The following is a 20,172-nucleotide window of genomic DNA, read 5'->3' on the forward strand; positions in this document are numbered from 1 at the left end:
GATGGGTGGGTGGACAGATGGACAGGCAGATGGATGAACGGGTGGGGGGATGGACGGATGGCTGCAGATGGACAGAGGTGGGTGGATGGATGGACGGACAGACAGACAGATGGATGGCTGCGTGGGTGGGTGGAGGGAGGGGGGATGGACAGACAGATGGGTGGGTGGGTGGATGGACAGACGGACGCGCAGATGGACAGCCGGGTGGACGGGTGGAAGAAGGGATGGAGGGATGGACGGACAGACGGATGAAGGGGTGGGTGGGTGGACAGACGGACGCGCAGGTGGACAGCCGGGTGGATGGACAGAGAGACAGCTGGGCGGACAGACGGACGAGGAGTCGGGAGGTGGGGGTGGATGGGGGGGTGCGTGGATGGGGTTGGGTGCAAGGACGGGAGGGGTGGCGGATGGACGGACGGACGGGTAGCGGACAGATGGACGGACGGGTAGCGGACAGACGGACGGACGGGTAGCGGACAGATGGACGGACGGAGAGCGGACAGACGGAAGCCAGCGCTGCTTCTTCCTTCCCACCGGCTGCGCCCACAGGAACGGGGGCCGGTGGGAGCCGGTGGCCGTCCCTGTCCCCGTCCCCACGGAGCTGCCCCACGGGCATGGCCCCCCCGGCCCCCCCCCATGTCGGGGTGCATCTCCCACCCCCCAAAACAGCCGGGGGGGCCCCAAAACATCCCCGCCCCCCACCGGCACCGGGGTCCTTCCCGAGCTCTGGCCGCCATCCCGTGGCTCGGGGGAACGGGCCGGGGGTTTGCTCTGCACCCCACAAGTGCTGCCCCACGGCGGCGACCCACGGCTGTGACCTACAGCTGGTACCCACAGCATGCGCCCCATGGCTGTGACCCACGGCTGTGACCTACAACTGTGCCCCATGGCTGTGTCCCACGGCGGTGCCCCATAGCTGTGACCTACAGCTGGTACCCACAGCATGCGCCCCACGGCTGTGACCCATGGCGTGTGACCCATGGCTGTGTCCCACAGCTGTGACCCACAGCATGTGCCCCACGGCTGTGACCCATGGCGTGTGACCCATGGCTGTGTCCCACAGCTGGTACCCACAGAATGTGCCCCATGGCTGTGACCCATGGTGTGTGACCCACGGCTGTGTCCCACAGCTGGTACCCACAGCATGTGCCCCACGGCTGTGACCCATGGCGTGTGACCCATGGCTGTGTCCCACAGCTGGTACCCACAGAATGTGCCCCACGGCTGTGATCCATGGCGTGTGACCCACGGCTGTGTCCCACAGCTGTGACCCACAGCATGTGCCCCACGGCTGTGACCCACGGCCGGGCCCCGGCTCAGCCCCCAGCGCTGCCGTGCGAGGAGGGGACGCGTTGCACAGGGCCCGGCCCGCGCGGGGCCGTGGGTGCCCTTGCACGAGCGCGGGGCCGTGGGCCCGTCGTGTCGCACGAGGGCCCGCCGTGCACCGCACGGGAGCCGCCAGCGGGCGGGCAGCGGGGCCCTGCGCGCCGCTCCGGGGCCGGCGGTGCCGGTGCCGGTGCCGGTGCCGGTGCCGGTGCCGGAGCCTCGCCCGGGGACCCCGACGCCCGATCGCGGCGCGGGCGGCGCCGCCAACCGCAGAATCAGCCGCTCCCCACCCGACCCCGCCCCCTCCGGGGGGGGGCGTGGCGCTCATAGTCACGTGACGGCGCCATCCGGGTCCTTTGCCTTCTCTGCCTCTTCCCAACATGGCGGCTTCAGGTGAGCGCTGCGCGGCGGCGGCGGGGCCCGGCGGCCTCGGCGGGGCGCGGCCGGCGCCGATGGGTCCCCCCTGACCGCACCGGGCGCTGCCGCTCCCCGGGGGGCGACGGCGGCGACGGCGGCGGGGCCGGACCGGGCGGGCGGCGGCGACGAACCGGCCCCCCCCCCCCCCTCCCCTCCCCTCCCCCCCTCCCCCCCGTCCCCCCCCCGTCCCCTCAGGGCCGGCGCGCGCGGCCGCTCCCCCCGCCCGCCTCCTATTGGTGGGGGGGCGCGCGCGCCGCCGGCGGTGATTGACGTCCGGCGCGGGCGGGGGGGCGGGAGCCAGATGGAACCTTCGGCCGCGTCACTGCGCAGGCGCGGGGCGGTGCGGGGGGGGCAGGGCAGGGCGGCACCCACGTGGGTGCGCGGCGCGCACGCGGTCGGGCGGCCGGTACCGGGGGGGGGGGGGGGGGCGGTACCGGAGCCTCCCCCCCTCCCCCCCTTTTGCCCGGGTCCCTCCGGGTCCCTCCGCCCGGGCCGGCACCGCCGCCCCTCGAGTCTCCTTGGGGCCGCGGGGGGGGCGGACCCACCGTGCGGGGCTCCCCCGCCCCGTCCCCGGTGTGTCCCGCGCCTGCTGCTCCCGGCGGTTTTCCTCCGTAAGATGGTGGCCGGGCAGCGCCGGGTGCAGGCAGGAGCCAGGCAGCCATCCGAAGGGGCGGCTCTTTCCCTGCCCACCCCCCCCCCCCAGCCATTTTTCACCTTTTTTTCTCCCAAATAAACCCCCCGTCGGTCAATCCGCCGCCCGGCGAGAGCGTTGCCTTCCCTGCAGCCCGACAGCGCCGGCCCTCGGGGACGGAGCCGCTCTCTTCCAGCCACCAACGCCATTTGGAGCCCGGCGAGGTCGGGGGGAGAAATGCAGGAATTATTCCCTTCCCCACCCCCCCCCCCCCCAAATCTCTGCAGTTCCCCCCGCTGGCGTGTTCATGGCCGCCCGAAACCCGGCCCCGCGATGGGACGTCTGCCCGGCGAGGCTGCGGCACGTCGGGAAGCCTTAAAGCAGGGCAGAGGGGTGAAGTTGGCCTCGTGGGGGGCAAGCGTGACGCTGCCAAAAGGCGAGGGCTCCGTTTGGGCTCGTAAAGCTGCCGCGACGCCGAACAGCCCCTTCGTGGAAGGGTGGATGCCAAACGCCTTTGCCCTTCGCCGTAGCGCAGGGCGGGCATCGCTCCCCTTCCTTCTCTGACCCCCAGCAGTCCCACGGAGCGGACCGGTGGCCCGGCCTGGCGGTGTGCCGGGGCTCTTGGGTGCAGATCGCGGCCGCGGGACTCTCCGCAGGGTTCCACAGGCCCCGTTCGGTGTCAAAAACCACGCGTGGAGGCTGACCAAGCCCCAGCGCCTCACCAGGGGGGCTCAGCTGCCCCTCGGCGGGGTTAAAACCAGTGGGAAGGGGCAGATTTTGTCCAGGTGGGATTCCCTCCCCCTCCCCACAACGTGGGGTCGGCAGACAGCGACGCCGCTGTCTTGTGACAGAAGCTGCTTCACGCCATCGGCTCCTGCTCGGGACTCGTCGGCCGTTTGATGCGGCTGGAACCCAGCCTGCTGCTTTTCGGCTCCGGCGTCGTTTGGGAAGCGGTGTCGGCATGACACGACGGTAGAACACGCCGCCCAGCCTCCCTTCCTTGGGAACGGCGCTTGTCTCCGGCAGGAGAGCGTTTCTCCTTCGTTTTTTCCAGGCGGTCGTTGCTGCCGCTGCTCTCCCAGCATTTTTATCCGACGCTGACGTCATCTTTCCATGAGTTTCCCCTTGGCAAACGGAGCTTGAGCCGTTCCAAAGGGCCAACAGGATTTAACGGCTTCTGGCCTTTGCCTATGGATCGGAAGATGGGAAAGGCTTGCTGTCCCGGAAACCAGCGGCAAAATTTAGGGGGACCCAGAGATGTTTGCGGCTGGCGGTGAAAGCCCGGGGGGCTCCCGGGGGTTGGCGAGGCCCCTGAGCAGCGCCTGTAGCTCGTCACCCTCCCAGATACAGCCGCTAAGAGGGGGCTGAAAGGTGTCACCCCCTGAGGTCAGGCGTTTCTGGGCTGGGTCGGAGCTCTCCCTGCCAGGCTTTACAGGGTGCTGTCTGCTCTCCCGGGGGTGTCGGAAGCCGTTTTGCCTGCTCTGTGACCGGTGTGGAGCAGCTCCAGGGAGAGCTGGGGGGTGAGAGGTGTGGGTGTCGCTGGGTCACCTCCCCAGGGTGGCTCCGCTTGTGTTTGGGCTCCTGGGGGAAGCGTTTCCAGTCACCCGGAGTCCTGAAGCCAAGGCTGTGATGGCCACGGGAGCGGGAAGCGGCCGGAGATGCGAGAAGACGACCGAGCGTTGCCGAGGTCTTCTCCAGAGCGTGACCAGGATCTTGCCATGAGGAGGCTACGATCCCCCGACCGACGGGGCGATGGCTGGAGCTGGGGAGAGCAGCCGCCACGCGTTTCCCCATCGCTGCCGGTGCCGTTCCGCGTTGTTCGGCTCTCACGGCTTTACCGAAACCGCCCGGAGCGGAGCTGTGGGATGGAGCGCGGTTGGAAGACCCGAGCAGGCCTGAAGACGTCGACAAGGCGTGATGGCTGCCTGGGGAGGCTGCGGGCTCGAGGAGATGGTGACGGGGGGACCCGAGGCTGGGGATTGATGTGCGGTGGCTAAAAATAAGGGTGCGAGCTGCCCTTGGGTTTCCTTTCCGCCCTAATAGTTCCCCTCCGACTGGTGCGGGTACGGCCCAGGCAGCTCTGAACACAAAGCCTTGGGGTTTGCTGGCGGTTCAGGGGAAGGGGAGGATGGGAGCGGGACTGGATAACATGTCTGGGGGCAGAGCCGGCCAAACCGCAGGGTAAAGGGTCGTTTTTAGGCTCGGCTCTTCTCTCCGACCCTTCCGGGGTCTTGGTGGATGTTGGGAGTGAAGATGTGGCGAGAGCGTCGGAGAACGGGAGCTCCCCGGTGGCATCTGGGAGCTCCCGGTGTCGTTGGAGATGCTGGGGGAGAGGGCGGGAGGGCTCCGTCTTCCCGGTGCCCGGCCGAAGGAGCAGGGTACGGTTTCGTGCTGCCTTAAAACCCGGGCTGAGGCCAAAGGGGACCAGAAAATGATGGCAGGACCCAGAAAATGAGGATCTGGGGGGGCTGGGAAACAGGACGGGGGCCCGGTGTCACACACAGGCGGTCGATCCGTGCCTGGAGCCTCTCACCCTCTTGTTTCCCTGCCGGAAGACGCTGGCAGTTGTTACATCGATGCCGGTGCAGGGATTTCTGTGGAAGAAACCATTTTAGGCGCCGTTCGGTGAGCAGTCCCTCGGCTCTGAGCGCTGGCAGGCGAGCGTCGGCTAATTGGAGATGGCAAACGAGTAGCCTGCGAAACTCCCGCGTCTGTCATTTTTATCTTCGTTAAGGCTGCTGCGACACTTCGCCGGTTAATTATCGCACTCCCCGGCCCGCAGCCTGGCTAGAGATTATCTGCATGAAGTCCAGCAGTCCCAAAGTTTATTATTTTTTGTTAACGAAGATAAGAGCCCCTGTTTTCAAAAGCAATTAGTGGTTTCGCGTTGTTGTCGCTGTAGTATCTTTCAAAGCAACCCGGCTTTTCTTTCTCCTGGGAGAGGAGAGCTGACGTGCCGCTTAAAAACCCTGCAGAGGGGGTGTCCCAGGTCACTGGGGGTGTCTGAGCCCCCGGTGCTCTGCCCAGAAGTGTTTTTGCAGGTAAAAGCACCGTTTTTGCAGGTAAAGGTGCTGGTTTTGCAGGTAAAGGCACCGTTTTTGCAGGTAAAGGTGCCGTCGGCCCCTGCTCCGGCCGGCAATGCCGCAGGGGGGCAGCAATTCCTTCCGCAAGAAAAAAAAAAAAAAAAAAAGCTGAATTTTGCAACTGCATCATAACCTACCTTCCTAAAAATAGCCCGGCTTCCCCGGCGCTGCTGGGAGGTGTCGCAGCCTGTCGCGACGCCCGGCTTCATCAGGAGACGGCGAAGCCTCGGTGAATAAACGCCCTCTGGCCGCTCGCAGCTCCGGTGGAGCCGAAAAAAATCCCCAAGCTGGAGGAGCTGGGAGATTCGTTAAGATGTCGGCGAGGCCGGCCGGCTTCTGGCTCCGGAGGGATCCCAGCGGCCGTGGGATTGCCGTGCCGTGCTCTGCCGCGGCCTGGGTGGAAGTGGGATGGCTTCTCCCTCTACCACCTCCTCCCCCGAAATGAACAGCCCCCGGGGAGGTTTGTGGGTACGGCTGACCCCCAAAACGTGAAGCGTGAGTGCGCTTTGAGTGATGGGAGCCCTGAATCTTGTCTGTGCTGAATTTGAGGCTCTTATCCCTTTGGAAATAGGAAAGAAATCGGGATGGGGTGGCCAGCGCCTGCGTCTCGATTGCTCGTGTCGCGTCTCGATTGCTCGTGTCGCGTCTCGATCGCTCGTGTCGCGTCTCGATCGCACCCACCGGCCGCCCAGACCGCTCCTCCTTCCCCACCCTGCCAAAACCAGGCCGTTCCCGGGCGTCACCCACTCCCGTCCCTCTCTCTTTCTCTCCCCAACAGCTAAGAAGAAGAACAAGAAGGGCAAGACCCTCACTCTGACGGACTTTCTGGCAGAGGACGGTGGCGGTGGCGGTGGCCCGACCTATATCCCCAAACCCGTCAGCTGGGCCGATGAGACAGACGACCTGGAAGGAGACGGTACTGTCATTTCCCGGCTCGCAGGAGTACGCGGCTCCCAAATCAGTAAAACACCGATACCAGAAGTCTCTTGGCCTGCGGCGTTAAAGGAAGAAGCGCTCCGCTTCTGGCTTCCTCCTGGGGTTTGGGGGATGCGGAGGCAGTTTGTCCGCAGATAGATCCTTCCCCTTCTGTCACCGCTGCGGGGGGAAAAACCGGGTGGGAAGTATCGGTAACCGCACCGCCGCCGGCTCTGGGTTCGGCCGTACCTTCAAACGGCCAGCGGACCCGGAACGACACACCCAAACATCCTGAAATTTGCTGATTGTTTCTTTTCTGGGAGTAATTAAGCTCAGAGAGCAAACCGAGTTCTCGTTAACGACCGAGAGTCGCAGTCTGGTGAAGGGGGGGGGGGGGAGATTTGCACCCCTGCGGGGAACAAAAATGGGATAAAGAGCTTTTTGTCGGCGTAACCGGAGCAGGGAAGGCAGAGGGTGGGCAGATTCACCGAAGCCCAGGAGTTTACCGGTGAGCGTGGTGACCTCTGGCTCGGCGGTCGCAGGGAATTCTCCCTCTAAAAACATTATTATCAAGCCGTGGTATTTTTCCATGGTGATTCGAACAAGAATTAATCCTGGAAAGGTTTAATGCTTTATTAAAAAGGGTCACCAGACTAAATGGTCGCTCGCCCTTGCGGTTTGAGCCTGCCTCAGTTTCCCCTTAGGGGCCGCTGGTGCCTTTTGGGCAGCTTCTTTCACACTGGGTCGAGCAGCTCGGCCGGGTGAATTTCAGGGCTTTAAAGCGCAGCTCCTCGGCCGTAACACCGCCGTCGGCACCGTGCGGCGAGGACGATGGCGTTTGGCAGTCGCCGGTCTCCAGCTGGGTGGGTTTTGGGTGATTTGCTGAATTTCTCTCTAGTTTCCACCACTTGGCACAGTAACGATGATGACGTGTACCGGGCCCCTCCGATCGACCGCTCCATCCTGCCCACCGCCCCGCGGGCTGCTCGGGAACCCAACATAGACAGAAGCCGCCTCCCGAAATCCCCCCCCTACACCGCCTTTCTGGGAAACCTGCCCTATGACGTGACGGAAGAATCCATCAAGGACTTCTTCAGAGGACTCAACGTGAGTAACGGCTTGGAGCCCGGGCTGGGCGGCAGGGCAGGGTGGTGCTGGGGGTAACGTGGGCCGTTAAAGACCACGATTTTGGATGCTGTAAATCCCCCTTTGCGCTCCGCCGGCTCCGTGTGTCGGTTCCTGTTTCGCTGCGGATCGGCTGAGGCAGCTCCCGGCTCCTGTTTGTGTCCGGAGCTGGCTGTGAGGGGCGGATTCCAGACGGCCGCGGCTGTCGGATTCCTTGATCTCAGGTGAGTCGCTTGACTACCGGCGAGCAAGTGGCTGTTCCCAGTGTTTCAGTGGTGATGGAGCGAGAACCCTTTTAAAGCAGGCGGCTGGTGTTTCTCCGGTTGAACCAGGCAAAGAGAGGAGCTTGGGCTGGATCTCGGGGTGATTTTAGGGTGCGTATCTGGTGCCAGACTCCCACCCAGCTGCTCGCTCGCTCCCCCTCAGCGGGGCAGGGAGAGGAAATAGGATGAGAAAGTTTGTGGGTCGCGATAAAGACCGGGAGATCGCTTACCAATTAGTCGCGGTCAAAACGGTCTCAACTTGGGGAAAACTAAATTTATTACCGATTAAAATAGACTTGCCATTGCTATTACCTGCTCCAGCACCTGGAGCACCTCCTCCTCGTCTGAAATTTGCATTCCCTCTGCTGTTTCTCACTTTTTTTTTTCCCCCTCCTCCTCTGCCTGTCTGGCATTTTCTGCCCTTTCCTAAATACAATTTCACGGAGGCACCGCAGACTTTGCTGACGGGCCCCAATTCAGCCTGCGCTGGGTCCCCAGCGCAGGGGACCCAGGGGGGTCTCTCGAGGGGTCTCTCAAGGGGTTTCCCAGCTGGAGCTCGCTCAAGATACGTCCTCCCCCGTGGCCGGGAGCAGGAGTTGCTCCCGGGTAGCCTGCGACTGCCACAACAATATTATTGTTTCCCAGCTTTAAGAGTGGTGGAGCCCTTGGGTTGTTCAGGGCGGAGGTGGGGAGGAGGAAGGAGGGACAGCAAGCAGCGATGGGAAATGGCCGCTTCCCTCCCGGAAGGTCAGCCTGGGAAACGCAGCTGGAGTCCGGCATTCCCCGCGCGGCAGCGAGCCGTGCTGATGGCAGCAGATAGCTCCGCGCGGGCAGAGCCACGCTGCTTACCTTGATCTTTTATTTTCAGCTTGTTTTTCTAACCTTTCGCGCTTGCTGAGGCAGCATCCGCTCCTCCTCGGAGGGTACAGCTCCGCGTGGGTGAAAATCCTGTAGAGGAGGGAGCCGAGAGGCTGCAGCCCCGGCCAGATCTAGGCAGAGGGGTCTGCGCTACGCAGGAGGGTCGGAAGCGAAGCACGATGGTGGCCCTCGCCCTTGCAGAAGTCGTGTGCTCCGCGTCCGTCGCTCGTTCTTCCTCCGCAGCCTCTCCCGGCGCTGGTCTTGAGCGGCGCTTCCTCACGTGCGGCTTGTCTGAACGCAATTTGTGCCTTCCCTTTGCCGGCGTGTAACGAGCTCCGCAGGCTGCTGCTGCTTCCCGGGCCTCTGAGCGGGGAGCGACCTGGGAGCTGCCGCGTTTTGGGACCCTAAATCCAGCGAGGAGGGGTTGTGGATGGCGTTAGGGCCTGGAAGCGACGCTGAGGGCTTCGAGCGTGACGTAGAACGTGCGACGTACAACCTAGCAAAGCCAGCGAGCCGTCCTCGCAGCCCGAGGGCTCGCGTCGAACACAAAAAGGTTTCGGTTGAACACATCCGAAACTGATTTTCAACAGGGTTTTCTCGGGAGCCTGGGACGAGCTCTGAAAGCGGGCGGGATGCAAAGGGACGGCTCCTGCTGGCTTGAGGAGCCCACGGGGTTGGAACCTTGTTCCTGGGGCACAGAGCGGCCGTCGCCCGCTGAGCAGAGCTCTCCTGGCCCTTCACGTCGGTTCCCGCTGCAGCTGCTGGAGATCTGCAGCTGGAAACCTCTCGCCGGTGCCAAATTCCTCCCTCCAAACGAGCGTCGGTGGCACTTTTAGTGCTGTGTGTTTGACGGGGGAGTTGAACCTCCCTGCTCGTCGTCGAGAGGGGTTTATTCAGTCCTTTGATAGCAACGAGTTGCGTGGCCTCAGATAACTCCATCCTTGCCCGTCGTATTAACGTCAGGCAGCGAGGACCTTAACGAGAGCTTTCCTCTTCTCTCTGACCGCAGATAAGTGCTGTACGTTTGCCGCGGGAGCCTACCAATCCGGAGAGGTTGAAAGGTTTTGGTTACGCCGAGTTTGAAGACATAGACTCCTTGTTCCAGGCTCTGAGCCTCAATGAAGAGGTGAGTCTAACCCCCGACGGATGGGACTGTGCGTGCAAGCCCGTCCCCGGTCAGACCAGGCACGTTCCCCTGCAGCCCTGGGTGCTAGAGATGCCTCGAGAAGGATTTTCTTGTAGACCGATGGCTGTCCCTGCTCGAGAAAGATTTAAATGGGGGGGAAAAAAAGTGCTTTTTAAGGCCGTCAACCCCTGTGTTGTACAAGCTGCCTGTCCCGTGCTCAGGGATCGGCTCCTCTCGCCCCTCCGCACGTCTTCAGGCCGCGGGGCTGACTTCTCGCTGTTGTCTTCAGTCCCTAGGGAACAGAAGAATACGAGTGGATGTTGCTGATCAAGCTCAGGATAAAGGTGAGCGTCCTGCCGGCTCGTGATCTTCCTTTCACGCCGGCTGTCTCGGTGACCGCATCTTGCGCCGGGCTGGTGATCAGCCTGGCTAAGGAGGGGAGGGATCGCCGGGTCTGAGCCCTGCTGCGGGCCAGGGCACGGGCTGGGCTCCTGCCTGCGCGGCCGGAGGGCCCGGCTGGGATGTTTTGCCGGCCGGCACTTGCCTAACGATGATGTGTTGGTTCTTCCCACGCCCCTGTGCTGTCCCTGTCGCACCAACCGACTCGGCCAAGGGCGTTCCGAAGCGTTGGCGGTTACTGCTGACACAGACGGGTGAACTCGGAGAGGCTGGGTTATGCTCTTGCTCGATTCACCTCGCGAGCTTAAATTTCCTTCCCCGGCAGATCGGGACGATCGCTGCTTTGGCAGAGATCGGGATCGCTTCCGTGACTCGGAGAGGTTCGAGAGCGACTGGAGGGCCCGTCCTGCCACCACCGATAGCTTTGATGATTACCCACCCCGCAGGGGCGACGACAGCTTCGGAGACAGTGAGTTGGCGGAAAAATAACGCGTTCCTTCCGTTGCCGTCCCCTGTCTGAGGGGATCTGGACGATAACGAAGGATTCGGGCTCTTGCTTCCCTCCGCTTCTCCCCTGGCAAGCAGATTTCCTACAGGATTCGGTGGTTGCTTCCCCTGCGTCTGTAGCCCAGAGCCGAATCTTCCGTATCTTTCCCTGTGGATAGTTCTTCCTCCTTTCCGTTGTTTCCCCTAAAAAGCTGCATTATCCTGACATCCAGGTGTGCTTTATTCTGCTCCGTCTGTGACGGGACGCCGACAGAGCGGCCACCCGGCTAGATTATTGTCAGGGCGAGCGGGGCAGCGCCGTCTGCCAAAAAGCAGCGGGATTTTCCTGCTTCGTTAAGGGATTTGCGACTCTCTTACAGTAACGAGCGCAGGAAAATCCTTGCCGGTGCCCGTCACCTGAGCGTTCAGGGTAAAACGACGTGCCGGCTTCCTCCGAGCTGCCTCGCTCACGCTGGCCCCCCCCCTTCTCCTGCCTCCAGGGTATCGGGATCGCTACGACGATCGGTATCGTGATGGTCCGCGGAGGGATATGGACCGTGGCTTTGGGGGCAGGGATCGCTACGATGACCGCAGCAGAGACTATGACCGAGGTAGGATCTCCCCGAAGGATTGCTGGGGCGGAGAGGGGGAGGCTGAGGCTCTGCCACGGCAGACTGGCTGCCCAGCGTGGCCCAGTTCCCCTCCCGTAACTGGGGAAGGGGGGCGGAAGATGAGCTGTTCCTCTTCCTCTCCAGGCAACTTTAATCCCTGGCCTTGCTCTGGTCCTTACCAGAGCCCAGGTCTGGCCCAAATTTTAAGGCCGTTGGGTTAAGAAGAGGCTGGCCTGTCGGAAGGCCGCCTGCTCTGCACCCCGCTGGCCCGGCAGGGATCGGGACTCACCGGGAAGGGTTTCCTTTCCTCCCTCAGGCTACGATTCCAGGATAGGCAGCGGCAGGAGGGCCTTTGGCAGCGGGTATCGCCGGGATGACGACTACCGAGGGTGCGGTGACCGCTACGAAGACCGCTATGACCGGCGGGATGACCGGATGGATAGGTGGAACTCCCGGGATGATTACGGCCGGGATGATTTCCGCCGTGAGGACAGAGGTAACGGCTTTGCTGGACGTTTCCGACCGCCCCCGGCTGCGCTGCGAGCGGCCCAGGGTGGGATTCGCGCTCACTCGTGGCGTCTTTGCTCCTTCCCAGGTCCCACTCAGAGGCCGAAGCTGAACCTGAAGCCCCGGAGCGCGCCCAAGGAGGAGGAGACCTCCGTGGCCCCCGCGCCCCAGTCCAGCCGGGCTGCCTCCATCTTTGGGGGGGCCAAACCGGTGGACACGGCTGCCAGGGAGCGGGAGGTGGAAGAGCGGCTACAGAAGGAGCAAGAGAAGCTGCAACGCCAGCTGGAGGATGACAAGAGGATAGAAAGACGACCCCGAGAGAGGTGGGCTGGGGCAGGGGCTTCCGCCTGCCCTGCGGCGGTGGGCTGTGGGCCTTCAAACCTGCCCGCTGCCCGGCGTCCGGGCTGCGGCGTGGTCCCTTGGAGCACAAAGCCGGTCCTGCCGTGGCCGCCCTTTCCCCTTGACCTTTCTTCTCGGCAACGGTGCTGAGAACGCTTCTCGGGGCGCTCTAAACCCGCTTGCTAATCCTCTTCGCTCCCCGTGTTGTCTGAGCGGCTCCGGAGCACCCGGCTCAGCCCTCTTTCCCCTCCGGCACAGGCATCCCAGCTGGCGAAGCGAAGAGAACCAGGAGCGATCGCGGACGGGGAGCGAATCCTCGCAGACCGGCAACTCGGGGCCCCCCGGCACCTCTGTGGGAACCGGCCCGACGGGCAGGAGTAAGTAGAGGGCAGGGTGGCCCCGAGCTGGGCCCGGTTGTCGCTTGTCACCCCCTTTTGCAGCTGAACGCCCGACCCTACGTTCGTTTGTGTCTTCCCCCGCAGCCACGCGAAGGAGGGAGAGCGAGAAGTCTTTGGAGAACGAGACGTTCGCCAAAGAGGACGATGCCCCTTCTCCCACCTCCAAGCCCAAGGAGGAGAAGCAGCCCCTGAAGGTGATGCCCGCGCCGCCGCCCAAGGAGAACGCCTGGGTGAAGCGGAGCAGCAACCCCCCCGCCCGCTCCCAGAGCTCGGATTCGGAGCAGCACTCTCCTATGAGGTTGGTGCCGCGGGGGGGGGGGACACGCGTCCGGGGCTTTAACCCTCGAGCTTTCCCCCGTGCCAGGAGGCTGTTAGGGCCGCTGGTCCGTCCGGATGTTCCTGTGGCCCGTCTCCTGCGGTAAAGAGTCCGCGGCGTTGGCGTCGTCTTCTCGAGGTCTCGACGTTCATCGTCTTCTCTTTCCCGCAGCGGCAGCCAGACGGCACCGAGCCTGCCCTTGGAAGACGGGGCACCCCCGAAGAGCGCCCACAGGAAAGGTGAGCCCGGGCCTCGGCCGACGTCGAGCCGCTCCGGGAGCGGCTGCTTTGCGACTCAAATCCCTGCAACCCCACCTCCAAAATCTTCTTCCCCCGTCGTGGGGAAAGGGCACGGGGGGGGGGGCCCGGCCGAGCACCCCTCCCGGTTCGGGCGCTTGGCGTGAGGCCTCACGGCCTTTTCTTCCCTCCAGGAGACGAGAACAAACCGGACGGGGGACGGGAGAGCGGTTCCAAGGTCCGAAGTGGGAGCTCCAGCCGCGGCCCGGGAGATTCAGATAGGTGGGTGACCCCGCGCTCTCCCCGCGGCGGCCGCCCGGGCTCCGGAGGGGTCCACGCGTTACCCCCGGCCCGGGAATGGGGACGTCGCCCACCCCCTGCCCCGGCGGGAGTTGCGGAGTCGGGATTAAGACCTGGGCTGGGTTTAAGACCCCGCTGGCCCGTGCCCTGGGGGGGGCAGGTCTCTTCCCGCTCCGGTGTCGGGGAAGGTGCCGGGGGTCGATGGCGCCTGGGGCTCAGGGGCCTCTGGTTCTTGCAGGAAAGAGAGCAGAAAGGATCACAACTCGCGACCTGCGTCTGAGCCAAAGAAACTTGACGAGAACCCACCCTCCGTAAGCGCCCTCGGGGGGGGCCTGGGGGTGGGATTCGAGACCGGCGGCCGGCTCCCGGCCGTGCCGTGCCGCCCCGGGGTGGGAGTTATTCCCCCTCAGATCCGGGGGGTTTTGGGGGTGTTTTTTTTGTGTCTTTTGGGGGTTTTTCGGTTCTTTTTCTCCACCTGATGATGAGGCAGAGGTCCGAGCGCCCTTTCGTGAAGACGCCGTAGAGCAGCTCCGCTTGGTGCCTAACAAAACTCTCCCTCCCGGCAGTTCAGCCACGCCAGCAAGTACGCGGCTCTGTCGGTAGATGGTGAAGATGATGGCGACGATGAAGAATGCACCGAATAAAAACCTCCGGGCCTTTGCCCCGTCTCCCAACCAGCCGCCACCTTGGGATCATTTGGAGAATTAAAAACCAAACCTCTATCCAGACAAGACAGAAATAAAACCTAAAACTCAACAGCTCCCGGAGACCTTTCTTAAACTTCCTAAATCAAAAAAAAAAAAAAAAAAAGAGAGAAAGTACAAAAAAAACCCAAAAAAAACCCAAAAAAAAAAAGGAATTGAAGGTGATGCATGCTGCTGCAGCCCTTAGAGAACTGAAGCGACCGGAGCAGCCTCCCCGGGGCGGCGTGAGGAGCGCAGGGGTTTTTTTTTTTCCCCCGAAGGAGAACCAACCCCCCCCCCTCGTCCCGGAGCCGAGGATGCGGGGCGTGGGGGCGGCCGAGGAAGAGCTGGCCTTCCTCCCTCCCTCCCTCCTTCCTCCTCCTCTCCTCGCCGGCCTCACACGGAGGAGTTCTGCGACGCTGCCCGAAATTAAAAGATGGCCTCCAAGGTACGGCCGCGCCCGAGCCCCTCGCCTGGGATTTTTGCCGGCTCCGGCGCTGCGGAGCCGTACGCGTCCTCCGGCTCCTGGAAGTTATCGGCATCCCCTGGGCCACCTTCCTCCTCCTCCTCCTCCTCCCTCGCGCGTGGTTCCCCCCACGCCTGCCTCCCTGCTGTCCCCCCTTTTTTGGGCGCAAGCCGCCCGAAAACCTGGAATTGGGGCCCCACCTCGGAATATTTGCAGGGGTTTTTTTCCCCCCTCTTTCGGCAGAGTCTCGCCCTCACCCGAGCGAGGGGACGGTCCCCTCGCTGCCTTCGTGCTGACGCTTGCACGGGGGGGTCCCCAAACTCACCCGCACGTCCCCCCCTTTTATTTGGGGAGAAAAGAGGGGGGGACCCCCGCCTGCTCTGCCCCCCTCCCGTAGCGAGGTTGAGTTCGTTTCAGTCGCTCGAGGGCGAGGGGACGGCGCGGGGGGGACACGGGGACGGCGTGGGGGGACACGGGGACAGAGTCGGGGGACACGGGGACACCCCTCCGGGGAGAAACGTGTAAAAATCTGTCCAAAATCGTCCCCGAGCGGGGGGGGGAGCTGGCCCTGGGCCCCCCCGGGGGATTTTTTGTGGGTGGTGGTCTCCTGCGGTAAAACCGCTCTTTGCAATTCCCTTCGAGGCCCCGGTCCTGTCGTGTGTCCCCCCCCCGGCTGCGGTGACGCCCCCCCGACCGGCAGGGAGGTGTCCCCCGCTGTCCCCAGGGTCCTGGGGCCCGAGGGGCCCCCCCAGCCCCGCCCCTTGGGCAGGGGGCGAAGCAGAGGCGAAACCCCCCTGCCCGCAGCGCCCCGACTCCCTCCTTCCTCATCCTCCTTCCTCCTCTTCCCTCCTTCCTTCCTTGTCTGTCCTTCCTTCGTTGTCTGTCCTTCCTCCTCCCTCATCCTCCTTTCTCCTTCCTTCCTTGTCTGTCCTTCCTCGTCCTCCTTCCTCCCTTGTCTGTCCTTCCTCCTCCGTCATCCTCCTTCCTCCTTCCTTCCTTCCTTGTCCGTCCTTCCTCCTTCGTCATCCTCCTTCCTCCTTCCTTCCTCATCTGTCCTTCCTCCTTCCTCATCCTCCTTCCTCCCTTGTCTGTCCTTCGTCCTTCCTCATCTTCCTTCCTCCCTTGTCTGTCCTTCCTCCTTCCTCGTCCTCATTCCTCCTTCCTCCCTTGTCTGTCCTTCCTCCTTCCTTCCTTGTCTGTCCTTCCTCATCCATCCTCCTTCCTCATCCTCCTTTCTCATCCTCCTTCCTTGTCTGTCCTTCCTTGTCCTCCCTCCTTCCTCATCCTCTTTCCTCCCTCCTTCCTCGTCGTCCTCCCTCCTTCCTTGTCCTCCCTTGTCTTCCCTCCTTCCTCATCCTCCCTCCATCCTCCTCCCTCTTTTCCCCTCCTCTGTCCTTCCTCATCCTCCTCCTCCTCCCTCCTTCCCCTCCACCACGCTCTGGCCCGTCTCCCCCCAGCCCCTCTCCCCGGGGGTCCCAGCACCCCCAGGCCCCCCGGTAAGGACCCGAGGGGACCCCGGCACCCCGCGCTGTGCCCCAGGGACCCCCCGGCACCACGGCCGTGACTTCATCGCCGCCGTCTTCCTCGCCTGCCGCTGCCTTTTCCTCCTGGAAGTCCTGGAAATCCTCCCGGGGCCGGTGCCTTTAACGTGCCCCCCCCCGCGCCGGGGGTCTCCGCGGGGGCACCCACAACGGGTGCTCTGTCTCCGGGTCCGGCTGCGGCCCCCCCCCACCTCTGGGGGCGTGGGGTGGGGCCGGGGGGGCTTCGGGGGGACCCCGGGGGCTGGAGCTGCCTCCCCGCCCCCCGACATCTCCCTGGCTGGGGGGTTCCCTAAGTGCCGCTGCTGGGCAGGGGGGGTTGGCTCGGGGGGGGGGGGGGGGCTGTCACCCACGTCCCCCCGTCGTCCCCCCCCCCGCCATGGGGACACGCGTGTCCCTCCCAGCGCGACCCCAGAGCCCCGGGGCAGGAGCCGGCGGGGTCGGGGGGCCCCGGCCCCCCCCCAAGGCTGGGCGGCGGATCCCCACCCCCGAGCGCTGCTGCGTGTCCCCCTGCCCCAGAGGGGACAGTGATGCGTGGGGGGACATCGCCACCCACCTGCTCTTCGCACCCCCTTGTCCCCTCCTCGGCCACCACCAACCCGGCCACCCCACCCAGTGCCCCATTTTGGGGGGACACCCCCCTCCCCCCCCCCCCGTCCTACCCGGGTACCATCTGGGGCCGGGGCTGTCCCTGGAGGGGGGACACTGTCCCCGAGGTGGCCACCCACCCCGTGTCCCCACCGCTGCCACCCACGGAGGGGGACACCCACGGAGGGGGACACCCACCCCGTGTCCCCACCGCTGCCACCCATGGAGGGGGACACGCACCCCACGTCCCCGCCACTGCCACCCATGGAGGGGGACACCCACGGAGGGGGACACCCACCCCGTGTCCCCACCGCTGCCACCCATCGAGGGGGACACCCACGGAGGGGGACACCCACCCCGTGTCCCCACCGCTGCCACCCATCGAGGGGGACACCCACGGAGGGGGACACCCACCCCGTGTCCCCCACCGCTGCCACCCATCGAGGGGGACACCCACGGAGGGGGACACCCACCCCGTGTCCCCACCGCTGCCACCCACGGAGGGGGACACCCATGGAGGGGGACACCCACCCCGTGTCCCCACCGCTGCCACCCATCGAGGGGGACACCCACGGAGGGGGACACCCACCCCGTGTCCCCACCGCTGCCACCCATCGAGGGGGACACCCACGGAGGGGGACACCCACCCCGTGTCCCCACCGCTGCCACCCATCGAGGGGGACACCCACGGAGGGGGACACCCACCCCGTGTCCCCACCGCTGCCACCCATCGAGGGGGACAACCACGGAGGGGGACACCCACCCCGTGTCCCCACCCCTGCCACCCATGGAGGGGGACACCCACGGAGGGGGACACCCACGGAGGGGGACACCCACCCCGTGTCCCCACCGCTGCCACCCACGGAGGGGGACACCCACGGAGGGGGACACCCACCCCGTGTCCCCACCGCTGCCACCCATCGAGGGGGACACCCACGGAGGGGGACACCCACCCCGTGTCCCCACCGCTGCCACCCACGGAGGGGGACACCCATGGAGGGGGACACCCACCCCGTGTCCCCACCGCTGCCACCCATCGAGGGGGACACCCACGGAGGGGGACACCCACCCCGTGTCCCCACCGCTGCCACCCATCGAGGGGGACACCCACGGAGGGGGACACCCACCCCGTGTCCCCACCGCTGCCACCCATCGAGGGGGACACCCACGGAGGGGGACACCCACCCCGTGTCCCCACCGCTGCCACCCATCGAGGGGGACACCCACGGAGGGGGACACCCACCCCGTGTCCCCACCCCTGCCACCCATCGAGGGGGACACGCACCCCACGTCCCCGCCACTGCCACCCACGGAGGGGGACACCCATTCAGGGGGACACCCACCCCACATCGCCATTTTGGGGGGGCACAACGTGGGGGCCCTGTCCCCGCCACCCACGCGGGCGAGTGGCCGTGCCCGGGGGGGGTGAGGAGGAGGAGGAGGAGGAGGAGGAGGAGGAGGAGGAGGAGGAGGAGGAGGCGGCGGCGGCCTTGCGGGCTCAGTTGTTTTTTTTTTTTTACGATCGTTTCCAAGATCTTTAGGGAAAAAACCGTAAAAAGCCGAGTGCCGGGAAGGGGGGAGCCCACCCGGCGGCGGCCGGAGCCCATGGGCCGGGGGGGGGGCGGCCGGTGCTGGGCCCAGCCCTGCTGCTCGCACCCCCCCGGCACCCCGAAGGTGCGTTCCCGCGGGGGGGTCCCCCCTTCTCTCCGTGGGGTGACCGAGGCGCGGCGGGGGGGGGGGGCGCGGCCCAGAGGCCGGGCTGGTGGGGGCCGGGGGGGCTGGTTCACGCCGGGGTGGGCTCGGTCCCCGCCGTGGGGAGCTCGGTGTGGGGTATGGGGGGGGGGCTGAACCCCGCTACGAGGGGGGTTGGGGGACTCGGGGGGGGGCCGGGGGGGGGCCGGGCCGAGCTGCCGGAACCAGGAAGAGCCGCGGCCGCCGGGCGTCTGGGGAGGGGGCGGCCCCGGGGGGCCCCGAGAGCGGGGCGGGGTCCTGCGCCCCGAAACCCTCCCCGAACCCCATCTCTGCGCCCCGAACCCCTCCCTGCACCCCGACGCCCCCCCCCGCGCCCCGAACCCCGTCTCTGCACCCCGAACCCCTTCCCTGCGCCCCGAACCCTCCCTGCACCCCGAAACCCCTCCCTGCACCCCAAATGCTGCCCCGGGACCCCCAACTGCATCCTTGCACCCCAAACCCCCTCCCTCCCCCCATACCCCCTCCCTGCACCCCGATCCGCTCCCTGCACCCCAATCCCGTCCTTGCACCCCAATCCCCCTCCCTGCACCCCAAATGCGGCCCCTGGACCCCCAACTGCATCCTTGCACCCCAAACCCCCTCCCTACACCCCAAACCCCCTCCCTGCACCCCAATTCCCCTCCCTCCACCCCTCCCGGGCCGAGCCCCCCCGGGGCACCCAGACCCCAGGGGCTCCCCGAGGCGGGACACCACGGGGATGGGCTCGGGGCTGCCCCCCCCGGCCCCTATGGGGAGCCCCGCTCCCCTATAGCCCCCCACAGGGACCTACACAGACCCCTGGAGCCCCCCAGGCTGGTGCCGCGGGGCCATAGGGACCCATGTGTTCCCCTATAGCCCCCCCCTCCATTAGGGACCCATGTGTTCCCCTATAGCCCCCCCCTCCATTAGTAGGGACCCATGTGTTCCCCTATAGCCCCCCCCCCCCCCATTAGGGACCCATGTGTTCCCCTATAGCCCCCCCCCTCCATTAGGGACCCATGTGTTCCCCTATAGCCCCCCCCTCCATTAGTAGGGACCCATGTGTTCCCCTATAGCCCCCCCCCCCCCCATTAGGGACCCATGTGTTCCCCTATAGCGCCCCCCCCCATTAGGGACCCATGTGTTCCCCTATAGCCCCCCCCCCCCCCATTAGGGACCCATGTGTTCCCCTATAGCCCCCCCCCCCCCATTAGGGACCCATGTGTTCCCCTATAGCCCCCCCCCCCATTAGGGACCCATGTGTTCCCCTATAGCCCCCCCCCCCATTAACCCCTTGTGCCCCAGCCCCGCCCCAGGGCGGCAGCACTCACGGGTGGGGGGAGCAGAGGGGGGGTCCCCACGCTCCTCCCCCCCCCCCCCGGTCGGGTGTCACGGGGGGGGGCGGGGGGGGTCACCCCGTGCCGGTAACGGGGTCCCGTTAACCCCTTCCTGCCCGGGGCGACCCGCAGGGGTTAACGGGCCGGCGGTCACGGGGGGGGGCAAGGAGGGGAGGGGGAGGAGGAGGAGGAGGAGGAGGAGGAGGAGGAGGAGGAGGAGGGGGGAGGAGGCGGGGGGGGCAGCGCTCCGCCACTCCGGGGCCGGGAGCACCGGGGACCGGGAGCAGCGGGGGGGGTCCCAGCGCCATGAAGGTACGGGGAGGGGGGGGGCCACGGGACCCGCTGGTTTTGGGGTGTTTCCCCCCGTTTTCCCAGCCGGGGCGGGGGGAGGGGGTGAAGGGGAAACTGAGGCAGCGGTGTCACCCGTGTCACGACGCGGCCCGGTCTCAGGCGGCTCCCCCCGGTGTGTCGCTGTCCCCCTCCGTGTCCCCCCCCCTCCGTGTCCCCCCTCCCC

The 20,172-nt window shown here is 65.6% G+C and overlaps 1 protein-coding gene across 1 annotated transcript; it reads left to right on the plus strand.

The window, feature by feature from the left end:
- Positions 1-1,655: 1,655 nt before the first annotated feature.
- Positions 1,656-14,092, plus strand: EIF4B (eukaryotic translation initiation factor 4B). The gene is made up of 15 exons (XM_075525382.1): positions 1,656-1,719; positions 6,236-6,373; positions 7,271-7,479; positions 9,628-9,744; positions 10,034-10,088; positions 10,469-10,612; positions 11,130-11,240; positions 11,557-11,736; positions 11,836-12,070; positions 12,345-12,463; positions 12,569-12,782; positions 12,972-13,039; positions 13,231-13,318; positions 13,575-13,647; positions 13,903-14,092. The coding sequence occupies exons 1-15, from the start codon at positions 1,707-1,709 to the stop codon at positions 13,978-13,980; spliced, it is 1,842 nt and encodes a 613-aa protein (XP_075381497.1). The 5' UTR covers positions 1,656-1,706; the 3' UTR covers positions 13,981-14,092.
- Positions 14,093-20,172: the final 6,080 nt, after the last annotated feature.

Source organism: Mycteria americana, chromosome 26, assembly GCF_035582795.1.
Source record: "Mycteria americana isolate JAX WOST 10 ecotype Jacksonville Zoo and Gardens chromosome 26, USCA_MyAme_1.0, whole genome shotgun sequence".
Taxonomy (NCBI): domain Eukaryota; kingdom Metazoa; phylum Chordata; class Aves; order Ciconiiformes; family Ciconiidae; genus Mycteria; species Mycteria americana.